Consider the following 27,017-nt stretch of genomic DNA (forward strand, 5'->3'; position numbering starts at 1 on the left):
TCTATCCAATAAAAACGACTTTCTCGGGTGCGTCCTCCCCGATCACCAAGCCGATCAATTAACTTTGCAATTAGCATATCCGTTCTACGACGGATACGGAAACGCCATGTGTTCTCTCTTGCATGGGCCTGTTGAATTGACCGCATACAGTAGGGGGGTCTGAACCGGATCTAAGCATGGAACAGCAAATAGAAAGTTTAGAAACCAGCCTCTATCGTTTTTTTGCCAATCATTGAAGTAGGGCGGGCGGTGTTATGTAGTATGTTCGTTTTTGACGACAACTCAACGCCGATACACACTGACGATATAGAGAGGATGTTTTTATTGCTCCGATCGTCGGTGCTGCTGTAGAAACAAACAACCCGCCGTCTGATCGAATTGAACGACCCCCCCTCCCACACACACAGACAGAAGACTGTCCGTCTCTAGGTTAGAAGAACTTAACATTTTCATAGTGGAGGAGAACGCGGTCTTATTGCTGCAGGTTTGTTTGTCATTATAAACCATTCGTTTCGTTTGCTTGTTCCTAATGTGCGTTTAATTTTCTTATTACCCGCATGCACAGCATAATACAACATGTGCATATCATGTTAACGCTATATTGTTCATGCGCTGTCGCGACGTGTACGGCAGACAGACAGACACGCCTCGTGAAGAAACTTCACGTTAACCACTGCGCCCCGTGGGCATGTCATTAATATAAAATAATACAAAAAATAATGAATTCCCTCAGAAATAACTAAAATATCAGACCTACAATCTCACAGCGTCGCACTACTAGACTAGGACGCGCTGTGAGCTTGTGCATCGGTTATTTTCGCAGCTGGCTAGCTGTGCATTAGCAAGTTGCAACTAGCATAGCTAGCTATTAGCTAACACAGTGTGAAGTCAGGCGTCACATTGTATTTAGATTGTATGCACAGCAGGGTTTATGTTTGATTATGCTTAACGTGCAAGTATGACTGTGACATCTTCCCTGGGCCCTGGCATGCACTGTGCTCCAGCGCTGTAACTTGCGGGAATTAGCGCCTGGTCCTGGACGAAGCTAGTCAAGCTACTAAACGTGTTAAATGTTTGATAAAATAAAATGCGTGGTGTTGATCTGCACACCAGTGCGTGACTGCGTGTGTAGTTGTTAGACTGCTGGTCAGTTACAATAGCTTGCACATCAATAGAAAACTCATTGTTGATTGACTTGAGTATTGTGGCACATCGGCTTGTGTGGTGCTGCTAATTAACAGGGTGTAGCAGATCAAATATTTGGCCACGCCATTGACCAGCATCACACTGGAGGCCCTCTCCTTCAGATTGCTGCTTATTGTGTCTGTGTCTAGAATTGTCAGAATATCCACTTGTAGGCATGTCGTTAAGTTAAGCATGTCAAGTTAAGCATGACTTGCTTAAACCTGCAGAATCCCTGTGTATATACTATTATGTGCCGTGTTTTATTTAGGGGTCTTCAACAGGGGGTCCTCAGAATCATGACAGGGTGCTACCAAATCTTTGTGTGATGATGAGGCCTATATGGGGTTGACACTAAGGTCTCAGAGGTGCAGGTCATGTTCTACTTGCCCAAAGGTCATGCCCACTTGCCCAAAAAGTAATTTGTCCATTATAAAATGACAGGTACAATTTTAATTACTCTTTAATTTTACACATTTTTTTTTTTACTCGTACCTCAATTTGTATACCAAATGCCTACATACTAGCTATGAATATTTCTGTTTGGATGAATGGGCTGAATGGGTCTATGGGAAGTATCACCTAGGTATCACCTTGCTGGCAAGATGGCTGCTGTCTGAATATGGCCAATTGTCCTCACCTATTTAGTTTGGTTTGTGCATCCTAAGGTGTGTAGGCTCTATAGTACCCTGTCTTCTATCCTGACTCCCAAATGTTACCTGACACATTATCAAATCCAGGGAGAGGCGTGTGTTTGCATTCCATTGCTGGTGCAAGACGATGGAGACAGAACTTGAGCAGCAAGAAGAGGAGACCACATTCAGCAACACTGACACTAATGGTAAGGTGATGATGATGTCATGACGATGAATTTGTTTATATAGAGCTTTTCCATACATAGCATCTATACTGTAGTTACAAAGTGCTTTACAGACATGCCTTGTGGTTAGAGTGTCCGACATGAGACTGGGAGGTTGGGATACGATGGGAGGTTGGGAATAATTATGGTATACCGACTGTCGGCAAATAAAACAAGTTATAAAGTTAAGCAATCAGAGCTGACATAAGCTATACACTTAGGAAAAACATTTAACATACAGTCTACAGAGGTGTTTTCAGAAGCGATTTAAAAGCCTATACTCCACGGGCAGGGCATTCCAAAGCTCATCTCATGTGTTTCCATGAGATGACTTGAGACTTGATTGGCAGTGTCAGCCAATCATGATAATAAGGTGGAAGTCGTGGAAGAGCTCTTTTTTTTCGAGGTTTAATAATATAATTTGGGGTAAAAAAACTTGCCATGGAATTACACCAAGCACACTCGCCTATTCACATTGAATACTGCTAAAAGCCAATTACAGCAGTTCCACTTCTACCAATCGGGAGAATGAGTGGGTCCACAGCGCAGCAAAGAAATCATTGAGACTAATAATAACTACAATATCTGGCAAAATAATTTGACCCTAAATCATGCAGCCCTAATCTCTCCTATTTGACATTTATTCAAGTGTTAAAGGAAAGGAATGTTATAGCATCGTTATCACAATATTTAAGGAGCATGAGGAGTTGGAATGGCATTATTTTTGTCTATAATTCAGTGCCATATAGACCAATATTACATTACATTCTCAATCACAGACTAGGATGCAGTGTGAATACTCTTGTCATTACTGTACTTGGAAATTATATGGAAATTTGTGTCTGGCGTCATGTGGGCATGTCAGATGGTTGTGCATGTCTCATGTCCAAGACACTGCTGTTCTGGGGTCTGTGACCAGATCTGCCCGTGTTATGTGGTAGGATAGCCTGGATATCTGCCCAGATAAAGCTGGCTTCTGATTAAAACCGATCCGGGGGTGGGAAGGACGGCATAATCAGCTGTTTGATGCGATTTATTAACAGACTATTGTTATTGTAAATGAGCGATACTTTGCCGCACTACTCCTCCCACAGTTTTTGCCGCACACACTCGACACACATATGTCAAATTGACCGGCTTCATCGGGAATCGTGTGCTTGTGTTTTGCTAAGAGATCCGTTGTATAGTTTAATTGATATTAATTAATTAGTTCTCCATAGACTTATAATGGGGAAATCGAAGACTAAATGTAAGTATTTTTTTTCCATTGGAGACCGTAAGCGCTATATTTACAAGACTTGGGAGGGAGGTTCATAATAATTATGAAAATTAATTGAAAAGGAATTACATCAGTCGGCCTCATGGTGGCGCTATAACAGCCCACTTTACGTTTTCCCTATAACTCTTGAACCGTTAGTCGTAAAATCAAATTTCTTTTCCATGGATTCCTTGGGTCATGATGCATTTCCACATATAGGCCATGCCCATTTTCGTCAAGAAAGAAATTCCTGCAAATTAGAATTTTCTCCAAAACACACTTTTGGCTCCTCCTCCTACAGATTTTGTCCAAATCTCACAAAAATCGGCACACATGATCTCCGGACCTATCCAATTAAAACAACCAACTGCAGAATTTTGGTAGTGCGTATCCTTCGGCCGTAATCCTCGTCCGAAGATAGTAGGAGGGGCCTATTTTACCAAAAATGCCATAAATCACGAACGGAATGTCCGATCCATTCCAAATTTGAATCGCATGTCGCGGGTGGTTCAATCAACCAAGTTCCAAAAGCAAATGTGAGAAATGTAACCGTTTGTCGCAAAAACATGAATTTTGGGGGTTAAATCCCCTCCGAATTACTTACACATGATCTAAGGTTTGACTTGAAATTGTAATTGGCTGGCAATATTGGTGAGAGGGGCATGTGTAAGCCACTGCGGCAACCACACTCTGCAATTTTTTTAAATTTCGAATTTTCTTATTGTGAATTTCAATGACATTTCTAAATGCCAATCTTTGTGCCTTCTGTGAGGCTCATATGAGTTAACACTCGTAAAAGCTCTGACAGTTGAAGTTTGTAAATGTGTTTTGTACATTTGTTTTGTTTTCATTAAAGGGATTGTGACATAAAAAAAAGTTTTGGAATTGTTCTTATTTTTTTTTTAGGTTTTCTAATCTCAATTGCACCCAAAAAACATGAACTTTTTACATTCAGTAGATTTTCTGTGATCTGGGGTTTTCTGGCTCAAACAGGTGCTCTGATTTGCCGGCAGTAAGTGATGTAAGACCCTGCAAATCCCATATATATCAATGGGATTTGCCAGCTGATGTCACTGTTTTCACTGTGTTGCCTGTTTTCATTGTAGCTCAAAAGGCTTCCAAACCCCAAAGAAAACTTCAGACCACAGAAAATCCACTGAATGTTCAAAGTTCAGGTTTTTTGGGTGTAATTGAGGTCATAAAACCTAAAAGAAAAAAGAAAAATAAATGAAATTGGATGTCATAAAACCTTTAAGGAATGCCTATTCGTTGTACAGGGATGCTGTTTTGGCCAGTGTGTCTTTGCAAGATGTCTGTTTGCTTTGTCCGATGGACATGTCTGAATAAGCTAAACATTAGTTTTGCCTAAACAAATTCCAAAACAAATGTAAGCATTAGGCTATATTTAGCAAAGCGTTCTGTTATTATGTACTGAAGCCAAATGTTTTTGTCCGTCAGGTAAAAGGCCAGCAGAGGACATGGACGAGGAGCAGGCTTTCAAGCGTTCTCGTAACACAGACGAGATGGTGGAGTTGCGGGTGCTGCTTCAGAGCAAAGTAAAGTTCCCATCATTCAGTAGACCATGTAATTACATCAACCTGACAATCTGGTACTTCTTCAGATCACAAACGTGCAATTGGAAAAATCTGTTTCAAGATTTTTGAAAGATAGTGACAATAGCACATCTATGTATATATGAGTAGATCTCCTATTTTTGTTATTCATCGTACAACGAAGTACTGAGTGGCCACTTGGAAATAGGAAGGTTCCAGAGAAGGCTCCCCCTGGGTTAGTGTTGAAGTAGCCTGAAAACCCACCTTTTCAGACTCCATCATGGCCCATAGCACTTACCCTAACCCCTTAGATAGCATTTCTGTTGGCTTAGATAGCATTTGACACAGACTTATAGCATGTTATGTAGACAGCACTATAATTGTATTGTATATAGTCATAGCACGCCATAGTACATATGTATAGCATAGTAGTGAATATGTATAGTTTATTATGTATAGTGTATGTATAGTTTCATCATATAGATATTCCACTGTTACCTTCTTAGCTTACGCATGTTTCATGATAAATGCTTTTATGTGATGTATTCCCATGCTTTTGTTCTTGCTTAAATGTAAGTCGCTCTGGATTAAGAGCGTCTGCTAAATGCCTAAATTGTAAATTGTAAATTGAAGTGTCCTTGAGCAAGACGCTGAAACCCAACTGCTCCCGATGAGCAGGTTGGTTTCCTTCGCTCTTGGTATGCGATTGTGTGAATGTAATGCACATTGTAAAGCACTTTGGATAAAGGTGCTATATAAATTTACCATTTATATAGGGCTTTAGTGGCTATGCCGGGGGCCTCTTAACTCACTGGATGCAGTGTGCTCAAAGAATGCACCCTGCTTAACTTTGGCATCCATGGTAACCAACAGGAGTGAACACACCAGCTGCACGCACTGTGGACACTTGCTAGAGTTTCGTGTCTCTTCTATTAAAACAGACTACATAGAAAAAAGCAGGGGCTCGCAACTGACTTTAAGATGTATATCAGAAGTAGGTCATAATGTAAGTACCCTCGTGTGGGGGGGTTTGAGCGTAATTGCCAATTCCAATAAAAAGTAAAATAATGACTGTCTCTAATTTTAGGCCTAGACCTCTGGATTCAAATGCCTTTTTATTATCTTAAAATATTGCAATAAAAACTCTGTTTCTCCACAGAATGCAGGTGCTGTGATTGGAAAGGGTGGCAAGAACATCAAATCTCTACGCACAGACGTGAGTAAACGCATACAGTACCATACTTTTGGTACTCTGCCACTGAAGGAAGAAACATTAACATACAAACCAAAAACATTACTTTGTTTAATTTCCAAGAAATTGTGCATTGACTCTATATATATATATATATATATATATATATATATATATATATATATATACATACATACATACATACACATACATGTTTTTGAATGATAATTTCAATAGCCACGAAATTAATCTGAGTGGAAATTGGAATTTTTGTTCGCAATTATTGTCCAACTAAAGAATAGCCATTGTCAGTCAAATAATGCCTTACTTCTACTTGGCTCACATGAACAGACAACATTGTGTCTGTTACTTTCTGTACAAGCCAAAGGACCATAATGGAAATGAGTCTCTGACTGATTGTGTTTTTTTCCCCCTTTTTTGCATGACGTGTTATTTCAGTGAATGCATTGCATCGTTCTCTCTTTTATATCACAACGTTCAAATAAATCACTCAATCAGAAGTGGGTATGAAACAAAAGAAAGGAGTGTTTCTCGGTTTTTGTATTTCATTTCAGTACCCTCGACGAGTATATGCTATAGTGCAGGGGTTCCTTTTTTTGAGGGGCGATAGCCCCTCCTATTTCCAGCGTGTGTGTGTGTGTGTGTGTGTGTGTAAACAAACTTTGTTTGTCCTACACAAACATGAAATGCCATTTACAATTAATGGACAGTTAATTGTGTAAACACAAACATTGCGTAACACAAAACATTGAAGACGAAGGTGAGGATGCAAATTCTGATTGACTGGAATGAGATGATGTATGATGATAAGAGCGCCCCTCACTTCACACAGGTGTGATTTGTTAAATTCAATGACCCCCATAACTGTGAGTGTACAAAGAGAACCAAATGGCCCATCAGTGGGTCCATTTGGTTCCATTTGTACACTCAAGAGTTACAGACCTGCAAGGGTCAAGGAACCCACAGGATCACTGGACTCTACTTTGAGAACCACTGCTATAGTGCAGGGTTTCACTAACATTCCATAGCAAGGACCCCCAAATAATCATAGCCTCTGGCTGTAGCCCACATATTGCAAAATGACTCAGTGTTGTGAGCTTGTAGATCTGCTATTTTTGAAAACATTCCAATTTCTTGTCAGAATATTGTCAAATAGGGACGTTCAGTTGAAATTTGTTGAACTGGCGCAATAATGATCTGAACTGAATTTGAATAGGGAAAGAAATGTGTGTGTGTGTGTGTGTGTGTGTGTGTGTGTATATATGCTGTCAAAATTAACAGTGTTAATTAATTGCGTTAACTTAAAATATGTTAACGCATGTGCACAGTCTTGACCCGCAGTGTTGTCCCTGAACATGTGTGAACGTCAGTCTCTGACAGTTCACTTTGTTTAACAGTGTCCCAGATTTCCATAGAAGTCTTCTAGGAGTCTTCTAGTCAGCTAAAACACACCCTAAACAGGCCTTAATATGTAGCTAAAAAAACACCAATCTGTCCCGCCTCCTGACAGCAAATTAAACGTAATCACACTCTGATGCGCGCAGCTCAGAGTGACAACTCTATGATGATGTGCGCTCTGCTCGCGCTGATCCAAGACACAGAAGTAGAACATGTCGTCATGTCCCGTCCCAAAACACTGAGGTAAACTTGATGTTTGATTAAACACAATGTGACAGCGCCACGCTGCCACCGAAAACTAGCTTCCCATAGCATATTATTTTTGCGTCGAGGAGCGCTGTGTAACGACGCCTCGGCTAACAAAACACAGCTATCAAGTGAAGCCTGACTTGTGCTTCGTCGTATGATGTGTTGCGTGCTGAAAATAGTTGATCTGTAAGCTCACAACACGTCGCATTCCGCAACACGTGAGCTTGTAGATCGGCTATTTTGTGAGACGTTGTGAAACGTTTGCCTTCACAATAAAAGCATTTCAGCTTTTACAAGTTGAAAATAGCTATTACTACAGTATCAGCATATATAGGCATAGATCACATAGCCCATATATATATGACGAGACAGAAGCAAAGTGGAAAAGGATCAGGCCTATGTGCACGAGAAGCTCTGTTTTACACACACACACACACACACACACACACACACACACACACACACTTTTTTCTATTCATATCATTATTGTTCCAGTTCAACAAATTTCAACTGAACGTCCCTATTTTGGACGTGTATATATATATTATATATATATATATATATATAATATACTTATTTAATTTTCCTCTCCTTTCCAATTGCCCCCCCCCCCCTCCCCCCCATGGCCCTCACTTTGAAAACCTGTATAGCGGACCATTCACGTGTGACAACCAATCGGGTGTTTTAAAATACCTATTAGTCTGGTAGAGTCAGCACTGTTATTAATCTTTTTATCTCGACAGACTGTCCAACAGTTCATTGGTGCTGTTCTTAAAGCGCTCACCACATTTACAGTTCTTTTCTTTTTTTGGGACAAAGTACAGTGATGCAGTACAGCGTGCATTCAATTAAAATGTATTCCTTCTCCCCCTCTTCCCTTCTCCTTTACTTTTGTTTTTATTTTTGGCCACCTTCCTCCGTTGCCCATCATGTACTGGATCGTCATGCCCCTCCTGCGTTGCCCACCTTGACGTTGGCCCAACCTCCGCCCGCCCCCGAACGCCCGCCCGCCCACCTGACACTCCCGGTTGGCCCCGCCCATAATCTGTGCCCCACGCCCTCAATCTTGTGATTGAATGCCCCTCTGCCCAATGCCAACCACCACCACCTCCACCACCACCACCACCACCGCAGTACAATGCCAGTGTATCAGTCCCTGACAGCAGTGGCCCAGAGCGGTATGTCCCACAAGTTATTGCCTCACTGCCTGATTAGAACAGTGAAACAACGTGTCTTTGATAACCTGCCTTCTGTTTCATTTCAACTTTTTATATACATGATAATATAATACCCAACCCCTCCCCCAGCCCCCCCCCCCCTCCCCCCAACCCCCACACACTTCTAAGAGACATGTATGTTCCATTTGATTTCTCTTGTCTTCTTTACCCCCACGTCACATTGTAAGCATTTCCATTAATTTGGACATTCTGTTACTCCGCTACAAATCCAGCCAATTACACCATTCAGAGAATGATTTAAATGACTAAAAATGGTTCTTTGGCTCATAATCGGGGAACCTCTTGATGCTATATAGCATCTATCTTAAAGGTGACCAGTGTCTATTATAGGCACCTAAACTAAGCTGAAGAACCAGTGGAGAACCATACAGGTTCCTCGTATGACGGCAGTGCACCGCCCCCAAAGAACCACTGAAGAACCAATCATTCTGTGTGCATAGGAGCACACTGGTGGATGTTATTTTTGTTTTACATGCTGTGATATTTAATTTAAGTAATCATGAAACTTGGGGAAAGCAGATATACATCTCTTCCTGCTCTCACCTTTGTGCCCTGCCCCCTCCCCATACCCCTGCCCCCTCCCCCCCCCACACCCCACTGTTCTCAACATCACTCTCCGCAAGCACTGGCTGAATGCTGGAGGCTCTGCCCTCTACCCCCCCCCCCCCCTACGTCACTCATTACACTGTTGTCTTCTTTATTTCCTTTATGTGCTGCATCTCTCCTGTTTAGTTCCTCTCAACACCCCCCCCCCCCCCCCCCCACATCAGATAAGATCTGCCTGTTAACTTAAATCCTTCATGCCCCACCTCCCCCCCACTGCTCCTATCCTCTCCTGTGCCCACCAAGTAGATGGTTGGCTCGCATTTCCTCTCCGTCTCTCCCCCCCCAAATCCCCTACTCTGTTAACCACTTAAGCCCTATACATATACGATGAATAGTGAAAATAGCCAATCTATAAACTCACAACACGTGGGCTTATAGACTGGCTATTTACTTGTGAAGGTCTTTACACGCTGGGGGGCGTGACGAATAAACGTTCCAAAACATTTCATACTATGATTGTTTTGGATGCATCATTCATACAGGTTGATGCCTTTATTTGCGGTGCGGAAGCTTCCCCCAAGAAATGACCTGTTCTTATCGCTTTATCGCGCATAATATACACTTTGTGTGGATGTACTCGACATGAACAACAGTTTAAAAAAAAAATATATATATATATAAACTATAAAATGTGCCCCTCGGAGCACAGGTCTCCACCAGGATAGGATTGTTTTTGGAAAAATGTCTGGTGGGAATATGCGTGCAGTTTCACACTGACACTGTTAATGATTTGCTGCATTTTGTACAAAATGGGCCACTCCTGAAAACTTTGGAAGCCAATCTTAGACAATCGGGATGGAATATGAGAAATAAAACAGACCTGTCTTGATCACATGACTATAGATATCATGTGTACCGATTTGCATGAGATTTGGATAAAATCTGGAGGAGTAATATCAAAAAATGTGTTTTACATAAGTGGGCCTGCTGGTGGCGCTATAAAGAGCAGATGTGAAGTTTTACACAGATTGGTGTAGTTATATGTAAAAACACGAATGGGCCAGTGGGAATGTGCATGCAAGATTAGCTGTACACAGATGGACACACACAGACAGACACACGGACAGAGTGCAAAACATACTCTCCCCATGCTTTCGGCCTGGTGGAGACAATGTTTTTAAACGCCCCCTGATTTGTAAGATTTAATGACCTGCCAAAAATAGAAATGGCAGGTTGAAAGTGGTTAATGTACTCTTTTTCTACTGCCCCACCCACCTCCTCACCCCTGCCCCCCCCCACCCCAACCCCACCCACCCTTTGTCACAATGAGAAGGGGAACCGGTGACGCGATTGTCATGGCAATATATTCTGTTTTGTTCTCCCTTCCCCAATCAGTGCTGGTGGTGGGATGGTTCTAGAATTCTTTCTCTCTGCACTCTGTGTGGCCAGTCTTGTGCAACACATTAATTTGAGTCTTTTTCAAGTTGCCCATCCTCCTGTCGTCAGGTCTCTCTTTCTTTGTTGAGTGTGAAATCAGATCAGACCAAGTGCATGTCAGCTGCTCGTTTTTATCAGCCCAGTATGGGGAGAAGTCCAGAAAGTCTGTACTATATGCTGCTGTCAAATCTTTTTTTCCCCTCCTTTATAACTGTTTTGTTGAACTGCCTCTCACTCATCTTATAGCGAGCTTTTCTTTACTTTTGTACGTGTTTGTCTTCCTTCTCTTCATGCCTTAATTCTTTTTGGCCCAAATATTCCTGACAGGATCCTTAGTGTGAGTGCCAATATTGACACCATTGGAGAGATTCTTCTCAAGATCATCCCTACTCTGGAGGAGGTAGTGCACTTCGTTAGTTTCACGCATGCATGAACTAACTGAGCAATTAACACAACCCTACACCTCTATAGTTGGGCTTCCATTCACATGTATCACACATTTTATTTCTTCAGTCAGGTGAAAGGTATATTATTACATGGTCTTTTGTCCTAAAAATATTTTGTACAGCCTGACTGGTTGCTGATTGGGCTGCACACTGAATGAGGCTGGCTGGGAAAAGTTTCTTTCAATCAGGATGTCTGGAAATTGGACTGTTCATGAACAACATTAAGTTTGAACGGAGTCTGTACTCACCGGTACAGATTTCTAGTTCTGCTGACTTTAGCCCACCTGCCTTCTAATTAGGGGTGGGTGATATGGTTATAGAGATGATACAATGTCTCCACGATATGCCTTTTCATAGATATCATATCTATTGTGATTTGATGATTTGCAGTTGTATATGTTGATTTATATTTCTATAGGTTTCGTTCGCCAAAAAAGTATTTTGGTCTAAAATGGTCTGTTACTCAGTTTTCTTTTAGTTTTTGTTACCTTGTAGGAGGTTGTACTGTTACTTTAAGTTATGTTAAAATGACCATATAAACGGCATGAAGAAATATCGCGATAATATTGACTCAATTGTGATACTGCTTAAAAAAAAATTGTGATATCCATATCACCCACCCCTACTTCTAATTACACTTGTGGGGAAACTCTGTGCACTGTCATTCTGCTTTCCCAAGACTGCCTACCATCACCTTGACTGAGAGTATCCCACATGATTATGGCTTTAATTTGGACCAAACCGGCACCTGGGTTTCAAAGTTGCATATACTGACTGACATAATGACAAAAAGCATCACTACAGAATAAGTGGCATTCAGACATTTCAAGATAAAAAAATGTGCATAAAACTACTGTTGTTTATAATCCCAAAAGTCCTATGATCTCACTAATTTACCACTCTTTGTGAAGTACCAGCATTACAATGGGATGGATTTCGATTGCGAGCTGCGACTGCTGGTCCATCAGAGCTTGGCTGGGGGTATCATTGGGGTAAAAGGTGCCAAGATAAAGGAGCTGAGAGAGGTAAGACCATGCTGCTGCATGTTCTGTCAAGTTGCTCTTCACCATGAGTTTGCTTGTAATGCCGTTTTCTTCCTGTAGAACACCCAGACCACCATCAAGCTGTTCCAGGAGTGCTGTCCTCACTCAACAGACAGAGTGGTCTTGGTAGGAGGGAAACCGGAGCGAGTTGTTGAGTGTATTAAAGTCATCCTGGAGTTGGTGTCAGAGGTGAGATTTCAACCCTGAGGTCCGCTGAAAACAAGAGCATAACTGACACTGACATTTAGAACCAATAATATGCTGCCATATTGTTGTTAACCAATAACGGACTGTCTTTTTTTAATTTTTTATAACTTACTAAATCGATTAGTCTAATTAACCACTTAACTCTGTATTATACTTAGTTAAATGATTAAAATTAAGTATAGTATAGTTAATAAGTAAAAAAAAATCATTCATTAATCGGAATTGAGCCAAAAGTTTGAAATAACCGTGATATTGATTCGAAGTCATATCGCCCCGCGCCCTACTATGATGTTATTTTAGATGCCGTTTTGTTCTGCTGTGTTTGCTTTGGATCAGTGCTTAAGACCTTCAACAAATCTCGTACTTTTCTTTTGAAGTTGCATTTTTCTCCCCTCCATAACCCTAGGCTCCGATCAAAGGCCGTGCCCAGCCGTACGATCCCAATTTTTACGACGAGACGTACGACTATGGCGGTTTCACCATGATGTTCGAGGAGAGAGGACGGCGCCCTATAGGAGGTTTCCCGATGCGCGGGCGTGGGGGCTTTGAGCGCCTGCCCCCCAGTCGTGGCGGCAGACCTATGGCACCTTCCAGGTAGATTTCGTCGTCTAAAACAATTTTGTTTTCACTGACAAACTGAATAAAAACGAAATAAAAACTAAGCTACAATGACTAAAACTGAGACTAAATATACTGACAATTTCGTCAACAAATTATAACTACCGGTAGACTACTAGTGGAGTAGACTAGTGGAAAATAGTTCCAGTAGAACTAAAAGACAAGTCATTTTATGCTTGGTTGCATGCTGAAAATAACAGATCTACACACTCGTGTCGCATCGATAAGATAATGACAAGATCGGCTATTTTCAGCATGCAACCAAGCCTTCAAGGCCTGCCAAAAACGCATTTTAGTCGACAAAATCAACTGTAGATTTAGTAGACTCAAATCTTATGACATTTAGTCGACTAAAACTAGACTAAAGGGCCTTTCAAACGTGAAACGATTTGACACGCCTATAGTTCATTTTCAAAGATACCTGCGTTTTTGCACGGAGATCATGTTCGTCCTTCGCAAGCGAAGATGACCAATTGACTTCGCGTCTTGTGGGTGTGAAGATGGCGGATGAGGCCGGTCCGTGCACTGAATGTCCTATTGCAGTGAGGGCATTTGACTGGGGGCTGGCTGGGTAAGAGGGAGGAATTGGCTCTGGTCTTTCGGAGCTGATGCTTCAGTTTGGCTTCCTGGATGCGACGCTTTTCAGACTCCTCTACTCCATGTCTGACTGCAGAGCGCCAGCGGTGTTGGGCATCGGCCTCCCAGGTCTAAGGATCTAGACCGCAGCTCTTGAGGCTGGCCTTTAGGGTGTCCTTATAGCGTTTCCGCTGACCGCCGTGTGATCGCTTGCCATGTTGTAGTTCTCCGTTTGCACGGAGAAGCTAACAGAAAAACGTATTTACGTGAGCGCGGTCCCGTGAATTTGTTGCGCGCTTGCTCGTTTCGTGCACACGCCCGCGACTCACCAGACCTAGCTTTTTTTACGCTTGCGTTGTTGCGCCCTTCTTGAGAAGACCTGTAGCAGACCTCTCGTTGATCCAGGCAACAACGTGTGCGTTCCTCGCTTCACCTTTGAAAAGCCCTTAACACTAAAACATTTCAGATATTACTAAAACTTACAGAATTACATTCAAAAGACTGACTAAAACTAAGTGAAATGATCAAAATGTGCTGTCAAACTAACCACTGCTTTCCAGGAGGGACTATGATGACATGAGCCCCCGGCGTGGCCCTCCACCCCCACTGAGCAGAGGCCTTCGAGGGGGCAGCAGGGCACGTAATCTGCCTCTCCCCCCACCACCGCCACCTAGAGGAGGGTGAGCGCTGGCTGTCACTTTATAAAAAAGTTGAAAATATGGGTCAAACTCATTTTTATGAATCCCTTTATCTTTTTATAAGTTAGGATCCCGTGCAAACACCAAATTTATCTTATGGGTCACAGGCTAAAATGTTTCGGAACCACTGATATAGCTGATAATAGAAGATCTACAAGCACACAATTTACAATTTTGGCATTTAGCAGACGCTCTTAATCCAGAGCGACTTACATTTAAGCAAGAACAAAAGCATGGGAATACATCACATAAAAGCATTTATCATGAAACATGCGTAAGCTAAGAAAGTAACAGTGGAATATCTATATAATGAAACTATACATACACTATACATATAAACTATACATATTTACTACTATGCTATACATATGTACTATGGCGTGCTATATACAATACAATTATAGTGCTGTCTACATGACATGCTATAAGTCTGTCAAATGCTATCTAAGCCAACAGAAATGCTATCTCACGTTGTGAGCTTGTAGACGTGCTAGTTTTGCAATTAATTGCACAACAAAGGATATAGGCCTTAAGTTGTTAATTCATTTTAAGTCATTATTTGTGGTGGTGTTTATACATTGTAACATTTTTACATCAATTAGTATTGCACATTTTCCGATTTGTCATTTTCCTGGTCTTTCAGAGGGGATCGGTTCTCCCACAGCAGCTATCATGGCAGCATGGATGACAGACCAAAGTGAGTACAGGTTTCACTTGCATTATTATGTATAGAGATCATCTGAATAACCACAAATGCACAAAGAAGAGTCAGTCGTATTTAATTATTTAAACATTAAATATATTATTGTCGAGAAAAGTACATATTTGTGCAATTTCTTTGTGTGCAAGAATCACAAATGTACAGTATTACTGTAGCATTACTTATATAGAAACAAGTGTGGGTGTCCGGGCAGTGCAAGGGTCAACCACCACAGTGGTTTGGAGTCCTCTACGATGCATCCGGCTTGGTGCTCCAATATAAACAATGGGCTCGATGCACAGCAGCCATATTGGAATGAAATGGGGCCCCTTCCTTACTTCATTCACAGGTGTTGATTCTAATGAAAACACTGTTCCATTTAGTGTAGCACTGTAGTTTTGAGACCCAACGGTGTAGCAGAGTGTTTGCAGTGAGCCAATATGCACAATATCAGCACTCCATTCGAACAGAATGGAACACGACCTTAATTGGCATCATTGGTAAAAACCTGTGAAGGAAGTGGCCCAATTTCCTAATAAGTTAACTACCAGCGTGTGGCGATAGAGGGTAGTCGGCTGTGCCAGCCAGAATTGGGCAGATTACCATGTTTTCATATCCGGTTTCCCCGCTCGCAGACTTCCATTATAAGAAATGTTGGCTCACGCTGTTAATCTTTCGCCAGCAACGTTAATATGTTGTGCGCGATGTGATGAATGTTTTCAATTGTGTAAACATTAACATTGCATTTAATGTAAAACAATTAACTTAAGATGGCATTGCTGGCGCAGCTCTCTCTCTCTCTCTCTCTCTCTGCACATTGGCGCTGCTGAAAACCGAGTCGGAACACAACGCATGCATTCTCCCGTAAAACTTCAGACATTTTTCTTGTGCTTCATGCGGAGCAAGTTAAAGTCAAAACTGCCTAGCGACTCCTCCAAGGCTTCCATGTCACTGTGGTCTGTGTGGCCCCATGGTGTTAACAACAGGCAGGCAGAGTGGAGCGGCGACCGTGTGAGGCAGCTGATTTATTCTTCATTGTATGCCGGTGTAGGCATGTCGCGTGGCAAATATAAGTAATCTACAAGCTCACAACGCATTGCATTAACGACGCATTTTAACTTTTAACTCGGCTCTCCGTCGTATGATTAAAAAGCTTCCTGCTGCAGCTCGGTAGCAGCTGGGTGCTCCTCTCTGCCTCTGACTGAGGGTTCTGTGATCTCACGAGACAAGCCGCCGATTAATGTTACGTGGCCCAGAGTCTCGCGAGAACTTGCACAGCATTTTTATTATAAAAAAAAACAATCTAACCTTAATTTTATATATTCAGTTATTCATTTATTCTTTTGACTCGAAAATTCGTTCGAATATGGAATATTCGTTGTAGCAGAGGTTGACGTGATATTATGAGGGGAAATGGAAAGCCACAAATGTTCACAATTCTCCAATGCACACAAAAATATTTGTCATTTGAAATGAATGAATAAAAAGGATATCCACAGATGTATGCCCACAACGCTTCAAAGTTGTTACTGCCAAATGCAGTGTTTTCCCATTCATCCGTCTCTATATTGTACTGTCATCTCTACATCTGTATTCTAGCCTATGATTCAAGAACATCAGATGGCACCAAACCGGCTCAGTGTTTTTCATGCAGCAGCATTTTCGCAGCGTGCCAGTCCCAACCATAGTTATATAACCATAACGTTTTTTACCTTATTTGCCCGGGGGAGGTTTGCTGAGAACAAATTCTCTTTTTCAGGAACGCCCTGCTTCACATACACACAGACACATGCAGCCACACATTATGAAATGAAATGGCCAAAAATAGGTATGAGATTGAAAGTGGTTAAGATGTATGAACACTTCAGAAGCATTTCAAGTATTTCATGAAAAGAAAATATATATCCTTCCAGCTGGGTGTGCCTGGAAAACCTTCCAAAGGGGCAACCAGGATGCTTGAACCATGTCAACTGGCTCCTTCCTAGGCAAAGAAGTAGTGGCTCTACTCTCTAGACTCTCAGGTCCCTTGAGAAAACCTGCTTGTGTTCTCAATTGTGTTTTTCCATTGCATGACACATTTTACAGGCCTTCATTCCAATTCTGTTTGCTTAACTGCACTGATATACTTGAAGGCCAAGTTGTTGCAGACAACAGTTATGGTTATCGAGCTGGGGGGGTTCCAAATGGCCCCTTGCAGGTGTATGTCTTGAGTATCGAAATCACTCAGTAATAATGTCCTTCCCCCTTAAGCCTAATGTATGGTTTGGCAAAATAGTGTTTTGTGACCCCCTGCAATAAAATCTGTATTTTATCAGCTTTTTCCAGCTGAAAACGTATCCGTGTCTCATGCCACTCTGAAGCATAAATTATCCTTTATATCTTTCCGTAGTGACAGAAGAGGCCGGCCAGGAGACCGTTATGATAGCATGGTGAGTGCATTCTGTATTCATCTACTGTATAATCAACTGTACTGATTCTCAATGTGGGGTTTTGTGACCCCCAGGGGTCCTTGAGGGACTGATTCAGGGGATTCCCAGCGAAATGAGGAACGGTTAAACCCTTAAGTCTCAAGTTTTAGACAATTCGAAAATAGACTACCGGTATCTACAAGCTCACAACGCATTGTGATGCGACTGTGAGATTGTAGTGCTGTAAAAGAAAAAGGGGAGGCGGGAATAATTTTGGTCACAATTCCACTCTTATGGTGATCACACAATCTTTTCAGATTGGGGTCTGCAGCCAAATTGGTCATCCTTGACATGAAAATATTTGAGAAACTCCACAGATCTACTGTACATTTCAAGGCATCAGAACACTTTTGTAGCTGATAGCTGTTCGTAACATATGTGTTCACAAATGATGGCGTGGAATTATTTTGATGGCGTAGCTGAAGCCCAGTGGCTTTGGACACTGGTCCTTTTCATCAGGCAAACGTAGTGGCCTAGGCCTGTCGTTGCCTGGCAACAGTTGTCTCCTTGGTTACCAAGGAGCAGCAGTGTACGCAGTCTGGAGAGACGCTGGATTTGCAAATGAATTTGAGGTGAAACCAAAACAATCCCTGAATAGAGACCTTTCAGCTTCTGTCTACAAATGAGTGTTTGTCATCTGAGTCCAGGCCCCAAATTATAGTAACACATTGTCTAGTAGGGATGCAACTATTATTAGTGATTGTTCTCTCGACAGTTGTTCCATTTAATCGAATATGTTATATGTTGTAATTCCATTTGTAATTTCTGTCTATAATTATAATATACTCGCACAACGGTGTCGTGCAAAAATAGTGCAGAGAGCCAATCTAGCTCTACACATACACGTCTAAGAGCTTATAGATTGGCCATCTTCACTATTTGTTTTATTTTTTATTTTATTTTTTATTATGTAATGATATGGGCTCATTATTAATTGATTTATTATATTATTGATTAGCAATATTTATTTTTATATTAATCAATAAAAGTTTAATATGAGTAGTACCCCATTCAGGTTTTGACAGGTAATTATAATGGCATGTTTTTTTGTTTTTACATATGATTTTTCTTCTCTCTCTCATGGCTTCTGAAATACAGAGCAGCAGTGGATATGGTGAGTCTTTACAGTCGACTTGAACTCTAAAATATCTTTGCTGATCTTTGTAGATCTCTACTGTTTGCCAAATATTAGCCCCATAACAGGGATGCTAGGGTTCAAGAGGTTTTAACAGCGGTTGTCTTGTACTGTAATGCTTGAAATTCCCGTATCTTTATTTTTTTATTTTTTTGTCCCTTCTGTTTCGAAAGACAACAACTCTTCCTGGGACCATTTCCAGTCTGGTGAGTATTATACAATATCAGTTTGATATTGTCATTTGTTTATTTTTTAAAACTTTTTAATGATCTTTGAAGGTAATATTGGTGTTATGTCACTAGCTCATTTACACCCTCATGGATTTATCTCCTTCCAGGTGGCAGAGGCTCATACAGTGACATAGGAGGCCCCGTCATTACAACACAAGTCACCATACCTAAAGATGTAAGTTTGGCAATTAACATATTCTGCTGAAAATGTTTGCTTTATGCCTGATTGTAGTTGTGTAACACATCTAAAATAGACGATCTACAAGCCCACAACGTGTCGCACCACATCACGTTGTGGGCTTGTAGATCAGTTCTTTTCAATTATGTGCACTGCGAACGCACAATCAAGTATACGGGTACGGACCGCGTGGTCACACGTGCATGTCTGAAGGAGAGTTACCAACGCATGACTCCGTCAGAACTGCAGTTACCCATGTTGTCTTGCTGATTGGGTGCAGTGACGGATGTGACACGCACTGAAATCGATTTGCTGAGGTAGGCTTGTTCAATATAAAGGCATTATCGTCACGGAAGGAGTTACTGCTCATATTGTTGTACTACTGAATGCAAAAAAGTAAACACAGCGCACATATCCAAAAGAAAATATGCCAGATGCTGGACAGAAGCCAAGACTAAAAGGAGAACAACAGAGTCCACACCCGTGTTTTAAGTTGCCACCAAGACCAAGGTGAAGTTTCAAGCCTTTCTCAGAATGAGGATCTCTTTTGTACTACTAAATGCATAGATTAGTTTGAACTGATGCTGTCAACGACCATTGATTTGAAAAATAAATGAATGTTATAGACACACTAAATTGAATGTGCGTAAGAGTGCATTTCTCAGCACCATCTGTGGCCGCCAGTGATATAGCGAAATAGACTTCCGCTGTGTTTTACTGCATACAACGATATTTTCTATACATTCAGCAGTGTAAGGAATATTCTAAAGTTTGGCCAATTCTGACTATATCCCTGTGCTTTTGGAACACCATCCCCTCCTATTGGTTGTGAGGCTATGTGCTGCTGTCAGCTTGTGGTTCAGGAATGGGCTCAGGTTACAGTGTTACGTTCACATTCCTGATCTTATACGGTGACTCTAGTATTTTCTCCTTTTTTTTGCATAACCACAGACTCATTTTCAAATTGTTTCTCATAATTCATTGATGGTGCACTACAGCAGACATTTCAGTGTTGTGGAATGTAATTCTTTTAATACCTCTGCACACACACACTTCATCCCGAGTGCAACCCGGCGATTATATCTGGTCTCAGTATTTTTGTATATTTTCTCTATTATTAAGGTTATTGTAGCTGCCAATTTGTTTTGCGGTGCGGGGTAGGTCGCTAGACATGGCTGAAGCATTTCCTGGTGTCCCCAGCCAAAAAGGATGAGAACCCCTGATCTAGATGATTGTTTTCAAGATTGCAGCTGTCGACAGGCGCCCTGTCATTGATTTCAACCTTCCATTGTTGATGCATTGAGTTGAATGATACACTGACACGAAACAAGACAGGAACGCCCAAAAACGTCACATCCGTTTTTTTACCCTGGGCAGAATTTTCTATGGCTGCCAATGCAACTTTTTCCAATCCTTAATCACATACGGACAAACATCTATGCCGATAATATCTAACTTGCGGAGTTAACGTGCCTTGTACACGGGCAACAGATCTTTCAACGTATGGCATTGCAAATACGTTTGATAATCGCTACTCTGCGCAATATTGTTTTGGAAATGCCGCAAATTGCATTGCAGTGAACGAGAGCAAATCACAACTTACCCTGGGGGTGGTGACTCCGCCCTGAATACGCGTTTTCGTGTCAGTGTATGGTTAACCACTTAAACCCTATTCTACTTCATGGTATGTCGTGTAGCAGTGAAAATATCCTGGCTCACAGCGCATCACAATGACTCATTGTGAACATGTAGATCTGCATTTTAGTCATTCTGCATTTTAGGGATTCTGCCCTCATTCTGACATTTCTCAGTTAAATTAGTCCCCCAGGGCTCGATCCTGCACTCAAACTGGACAAACAGGTAAACGCTGTGGTTAGTTCCAGCTTTTATCACCTGAGGCTGCTTGTCAAAATCAAGTCTGCTTTCGATTTTGAACGTGTCATTCACGCTTTTTATCTCCACTCGTTTAGACTACTGCAATGCAACGACCATATTACCCCTGTTTTGGCTCCCCGTCCGTTTTAGAGTTTATTTCAAGATTTTATTGTTTGTCTTTAAATCACTGAACGGTCTTGCGCCTCAGTATCTCTGTGACCTTATAGAGGTTTACACTCCCTCAAGGTCATTGTGTTCTGCTGGCCAGTTGAATCTCCAGGTCACAAAAAAGGCACGTTTAACGACCAGAGGTGACCGAGCATTTTCTGTCATAGCCCCCAAACTGTGGAATGAGCTCCCTTTCTTCCCATGTGAAACTGGCCCCCACCATCGAGACTTAAATCTCGCCTTAAGACCCACCTGTACACATTGGCTTTTAATTCCGTTTGGAAGTTCTGTGTTTTTCTGTGGTTTGTTGTAACGTGTCCTTTTTCTACTGTGTGGTTTGTTGGTGTCTTTGGTTTTAGCTTTATAGTGTATTTAGCTTTTAACTTTCTGTGCAGCACTTTGTAAACCTGAAATGTGCTATATAAATAAAGTAGATTGGATTGGATTGCATTTTAGTCAAATGTTAACTTAAATTGCCATATTATAGTGATTTATGTGAAAGTTTGGTGTATCATTTTCACCTATTCTTGCATAATTTGTGCCATCCGCTATATCTGCTATTTTTGAGTAGCCAAAGTATAAAATGACAAACTATAGGCTAAGCCGGGAAAGTAATCTAACTGTATTTTCCCCTGGCTTGCTGTTGGCCAGCTGGCAGGCTCTATCATCGGCAAGGGAGGACAGAGGATCAAGCAGATCCGCCATGAGTCGGGGGCATCCATCAAGATCGACGAGCCACTAGAGGGCTCCGAGGACCGCATCATCACCATCACAGGAACCCAGGACCAGATCCAGAACGCCCAGTATCTGCTACAGAACAGGCATGTGTTTTAATACTTTACAGTGTTGAATTGATGCCTTTTCTACGCTCTGTTTTATTCCAGCTGCAGCATTTTTCTAATCTTGTAATATGAGTGAGTTATTTAATACACTGGGGTCCGGGGACCCCCAGGGAGTTCTTTAGGGGCTAAATCTTGACATATTTCTGTAATGGGGGTCCCTTACACTTTATTGGAATGCCTGAGTCAGTTGGAGAATGTTTGTGGACCACTGATTTAACACACCCAAAGAGTTATTTATTTCAAATAGATAGATTAGAATAAATCTAGATTATAAAAACATAGATTTGTTTTTGTATGTTTAGTTTTTAATGCATTCACATCCATTCAGAAAGTAAACATTCAGTGCTATTTTAGTACTATTCTCAAGTCTCATATCTTTCTATATCTTTTAGTCATTGCCAAAACATACATGCGCTTAAAATCAGTGACATGATTGACATGAAAGCGGCCATCAAATTGAAATCACAATGGGATGTCATGTACTGTAAGCCTTGAAGAAGAAGGCAAAAGCAAGCACTCGGTTGAGTATTTCCACGTCATAATGTCACGGGTGCACGGTTCTGGAAGATACAGTCTTAAAGAAAATAATACCAGCACTCACGTAGTATCCTGGAAGGATTAAAGCTTTATTTTGTTCCCCCCAGCAGCAAACAGCAGTAAGGACGTTTCGGCCCGAGAGCCTTCTTCAGCGTAAATCTAGAGAACACTAGGTGTAGGTGTCACTTATAAAGAGGACCTGTGTCACGCACATAGCGGTCCGGGTGCACCTCAAGTTATCTCAGTTTACCTCATACAAGACATCATCATTTTGCTGTTACATACATAGTTTTTTCTACTAAAAGAAGCATGGTACTTATTACACAAACGGTAAACAAATAAATATATAATCACACAAAAATAACAGTGTCAATATTAAGTATATGGGATCCATCAGGATCTACATTAAAGACAAAACATAACCTGTGCAGGTCTCTAGGACCCCTCTATAAAGACAGACTCAGATTTTTAACATTCTAAGAACGATAATGGAAAAAAATATATCTCTTAGAATGTTAAAAAGTGGTGCAACCCCCCCCCCCCCCCCCCCCCCCCCACCACCTCTCTCTCTCTCTCTCACATATATTAGCAGGCAACAGTGCAGCACTATCCCTCTCTGTTTCTGGCACAACAGCGCCCCTACTGGTGCTCATTAACCAACACTTAGGCACATAGGTGAACACGGACATTGCTGTACCTTGGAGTGGTTGCAACACTCAAAAACTACATATGCAACAGCAAAATTATGAAACGTCCTTGCTGTTGTTGTTTGCTGCTGGGGGAAACAAAATAAAGCTTGAATCCTTCCAGGATACTATGTGAGTGCTGGTATTATGTACTGTAAGCCTGCATCTTGGTGTGTGCTATTGTCCCAGTAACTGGTACAGGTCATGTTGCTAGTAACGTGCACTTAACCCATTAAAACTGGGAAAGCATCTGTGTTTAATTCAAAATAAGTGACATTCATACTCTTGCATAAGATCCGTGGGGAATGTAAGGGGAGAGAGATTTCTCTCATTTTCTCACTTTTTTCTTTTCCGTCATCGACTTACATTGTATGGCAAGACCATTTCATTATTTGAACATCCAGTCCGGGTTTTCCTTCCTAATAAAAACGGTAAAATCAACAGGAAGTTGACATTTTTATAAAACAGTACTGGGTTTGGTGATGTTTGATACTGTCAGAATCAGCTTTGTTTGCATTCGTTTACAGGCTGAAAAAGAGCCAGCAGAGTGGTCTTGCCGTACAATGTAAGTCAACGAGGAGCATATTTTGAATTATCCATTTTTAGTCAATGGAGACATTATTTTTTCTTTTCTTGCCCATCTTTGTTGTTACATCATAAGTAACTACATACATTGTCTTGCCCTTTAACCTTCTAACAAAAAACATTTTGTTTCAACCAAAAAAATATCACTTAAAAAAAATATCACTTACACTTCCTTTTAATTTTTTTACAATATAAAAAGATATTTTTTTTTTTCAAAATAAATATCAGTAATCGGTGGACTCCGGAACGGTATTGGACCCAAAGGTCTGTACTTGGTCGGGCCCTAATTTAAAGCATACTTGTTCTGACTTTGTTTCAGTGTGAAGCAATACTCTGGTCGATTCTTCTAGAGGAGGAAGAGGAGAGTGAAGCCATACTGCCATACCTGTTTGATCCTTCTATTCTTCAGAGCCAACATTCCTCTGCTTTGGGTAGATGTGTCCCCACCACACACACACACACACACACACACACACACACACACACACACACACACACACACACACAACGCAACACACCACACCACACCACACACACAACACACACACAGCATAAACCTTCATGTAATACATTATTTTATTTAGAGATGTTTTGGAAAATGAACAAACCATGACTGAATAGCATTTTGTTTCTGTGCTGGTGATTATTTTTATGGATCCTTGTACTGTAATTAGAGTAAAACAAATCTGTGTGATAACTTCAGTCTTGTGAGTTTTCCCCTTTTCAGTACAGCATGCAGAATGTAATTATGTTTTGTAAGGAACATTTTATGGATTTTACAGTTTTCTCAAATGCTTTGGTGCCGTTCTCCAAAACGAGATGCATACCGTAAAGAAAAAAGTTAACGGAAGCCATCATAATTTAATTTAGCCAAACATCCTACATCCACTGTTGCCGAAGACTGTGCGAGGTTGGACCTCACTTTGGAGAAATGCAGCCAAAGGACATAGGAGGAACTAAGAATTTCTTGGGTGTTTTGGGGTTTTTCTTTGAAAGATGAGCTGTCTAAAAATGTATATATACAGGTTGTCCATGGGCCAGATCCTAAAATGTCACTTTTTGGTTGCATCCAAGGTGATCAAATCTAGTAAGAACATTTTGAAAAGTTAAACATCTGCAGATGGTATTTTTGTATGATAGCCATTGCAGAGTTATAGTTTTGTCTCAGTAAGTTATCAATCCTCCATAAAAAGTAATATTTAGACTCTGTGCTTATACATTTTGTACACCATTTTATGCACTTTTAATTGTATGCAACTTTTCAAAAGCAAGTCTCATCATCTAAAGTTTAGACTTACATTAAAGCCCAATTTGAGTCTCAGACAAATACATTGGTTACTAGAGCTATTCAAAGTCACAGAATGGTCACTCGAACTCTTTGAAGAGCTTTAGTGAACACTGTGTGACGTCAAACCCAAGCTCTGTCTAGGACGGTGGAAGAGTGGGAAAGCATAGGTGCTGGAAATGGCCACTGTGAGCTCTGGTGACCACTGTTTGAAGAGCTCTGGTGACCGCTGTTTGTCTGACGGAAGTCAGACATTGACAGGGTTTGTACAGAAACAAAGATTCAAATCTTTAAAATGATACCAAATCTATGCTTTTCAGATTTTTGTGTTTTTGTTCTGGAGCAGTGCCTAAAATAGCATAAGCACCAGTATTTCAAATGACTATGAGGGTAGGTAACGTCATGGGATACACCAAAATATTCATAGAAATGTACTGTTAAAAAAAGAAACAAGCGGCCCTGAGGCTTCCCCATAAAAAAGATACAATGTTGTGTATTATTGATGTGGGTACATATTTCATTTGGAATGTTTTCATGCATGTTCGTTTTGATTCGTTTCCGCAATGTGTTTTGCCACTTATTTCTAAAATCTATATCTTTATTTATTAGGTTTTTTTTATTTTTTATTTTTTTAAATATATATATATAAATTGCCCTCATTGAAATTAGGTCTCCTCTGGTGGCAACTGTCTGGCCCATGGACTGAATTATTTTCAGAATTTTAACATTGGCTCAGATTTTACTTTGGCAAAAGACAGGTGGGGCCAAAAAGGTTTAGCTCTGTCAATATTTCTGTTCTCTGGATTTCTTGTTTCCACTCTTCCACTCAGTGAGATAGACTTGCTTTAATGTATGCATAATTAAATCATTTATATATTGAATCCATTATTGCACTTTTCTTTTTCCCATCTTAAGGGGTTCTGTTTAGGAATGGTTGGATGGAAGGTAGGGTTGTTGTCAGGTTACAGATCCTGCACAATATCCAAGTTTGTGTCAGTTTTATTTCATGCATGCTGACTCCGCCAAGCAGATTCCGTTGATGCCCCGTTGGCAGGAATTGAAGGAGGGGTTGGGGACAGACTGATGCACAGTTAAAAGTACAGCCTAACTGTGCATCACTCTTTGTCCCCAACCCCTCCTTCAATTCCTGCCAACTGTTCATCAAGGGAATCGTCCCTGTGAATCTGACACACACTGAATAATTATCCCTTTTAAAAACTAGATAAATTCAACAAATTAAATGGCAGATCTACATGTTCATATCACCACAAAGTGACTCGCTATGAGCTTGTGTATATATAAAGTATATTAAAATAATGGTTAAACTGGTTAAAATCTAAAATGACACAGATGCTTTCCTGGTTTTAATGGGTTAACACCCAGATCACTGACAACTGGACACCCTGCACAAGGTGCCCAAGGCCCCATTTAGACTGGCATCCAAATCCAGCCTAAATCAGATCTGTGCCATATCCAGATTGGAATCATATTTGTTTTATGAAGTCTGAATACAGACGAGTCACATGGAATCTTGCACTGGCAGCTTGCAAAGTAACTGTGTTCAATGCGAGGCGGAGCTGTTCCTGACTTCTGCAACAAAATGGAGTATATGTTTTGACATCTGATTTTGTGACTATACCTTGGACATTTTGCAGATTTTTGTGGCTAGCAAGGAACTGTATTTTCTCTCTCTGTACTGATGGAGAGAGGTGACAGGTGCATATTGACAAAATAGTAAGGTGGATTGTAAATTATGGCTGCTATGTAAAGAAATACGTGGTTGGTCTGGTAAACTTCTAAAATGTGT

General features: G+C 41.0%; 1 protein-coding gene across 3 annotated transcripts; it reads left to right on the forward strand.

Annotated features, from left to right (window-relative positions):
- Positions 1 to 267: 267 nt before the first annotated feature.
- On the forward strand, positions 268 to 26,079 carry hnrpkl (heterogeneous nuclear ribonucleoprotein K, like). Of its 3 annotated transcripts, none has more exons than XM_083793529.1 (18): positions 268 to 484; positions 1,923 to 2,023; positions 4,758 to 4,855; positions 6,012 to 6,068; positions 8,847 to 8,890; positions 11,261 to 11,333; positions 12,291 to 12,404; positions 12,483 to 12,611; positions 13,036 to 13,223; positions 14,384 to 14,503; positions 15,165 to 15,218; positions 17,611 to 17,650; positions 18,788 to 18,803; positions 18,998 to 19,030; positions 19,162 to 19,229; positions 21,927 to 22,096; positions 23,868 to 23,905; positions 24,245 to 26,079. In XM_083793529.1, the coding sequence occupies exons 2-18, from the start codon at positions 1,963 to 1,965 to the stop codon at positions 24,247 to 24,249; spliced, it is 1,308 nt and encodes a 435-aa protein (XP_083649655.1). In that variant the 5' UTR covers positions 268 to 484; positions 1,923 to 1,962; the 3' UTR covers positions 24,250 to 26,079. The 3 variants fall into 3 exon arrangements, with proteins under 3 accessions (XP_083649655.1, XP_083649656.1, XP_083649657.1); XM_083793530.1 differs by having other exon boundaries at positions 12,297 to 12,404; XM_083793531.1 differs by lacking the exon at positions 23,868 to 23,905.
- The last annotated feature ends 938 nt before the right edge of the window (positions 26,080 to 27,017 follow it).

This window comes from Protomyctophum parallelum, assembly GCF_964188405.1.
Source record: "Protomyctophum parallelum genome assembly, chromosome: 21".
NCBI lineage: Eukaryota > Metazoa > Chordata > Actinopteri > Myctophiformes > Myctophidae > Protomyctophum > Protomyctophum parallelum.

Excerpts from the sequence above, each read along its gene's own strand:
- hnrpkl (XM_083793529.1), top strand. The coding sequence starts at position 1,963 with ATGGAGACAGAACTTGAGCAGCAAGAAGAGGAGACCACATTCAGCAAC. Across the intron at positions 13,224-14,383 it reads AGACCTATGGCACCTTCCAG|GAGGGACTATGATGACATGA; the intron begins GTAGATTTCGTC and ends ACTGCTTTCCAG. Across the intron at positions 14,504-15,164 it reads CCACCGCCACCTAGAGGAGG|AGGGGATCGGTTCTCCCACA; the intron begins GTGAGCGCTGGC and ends CTGGTCTTTCAG.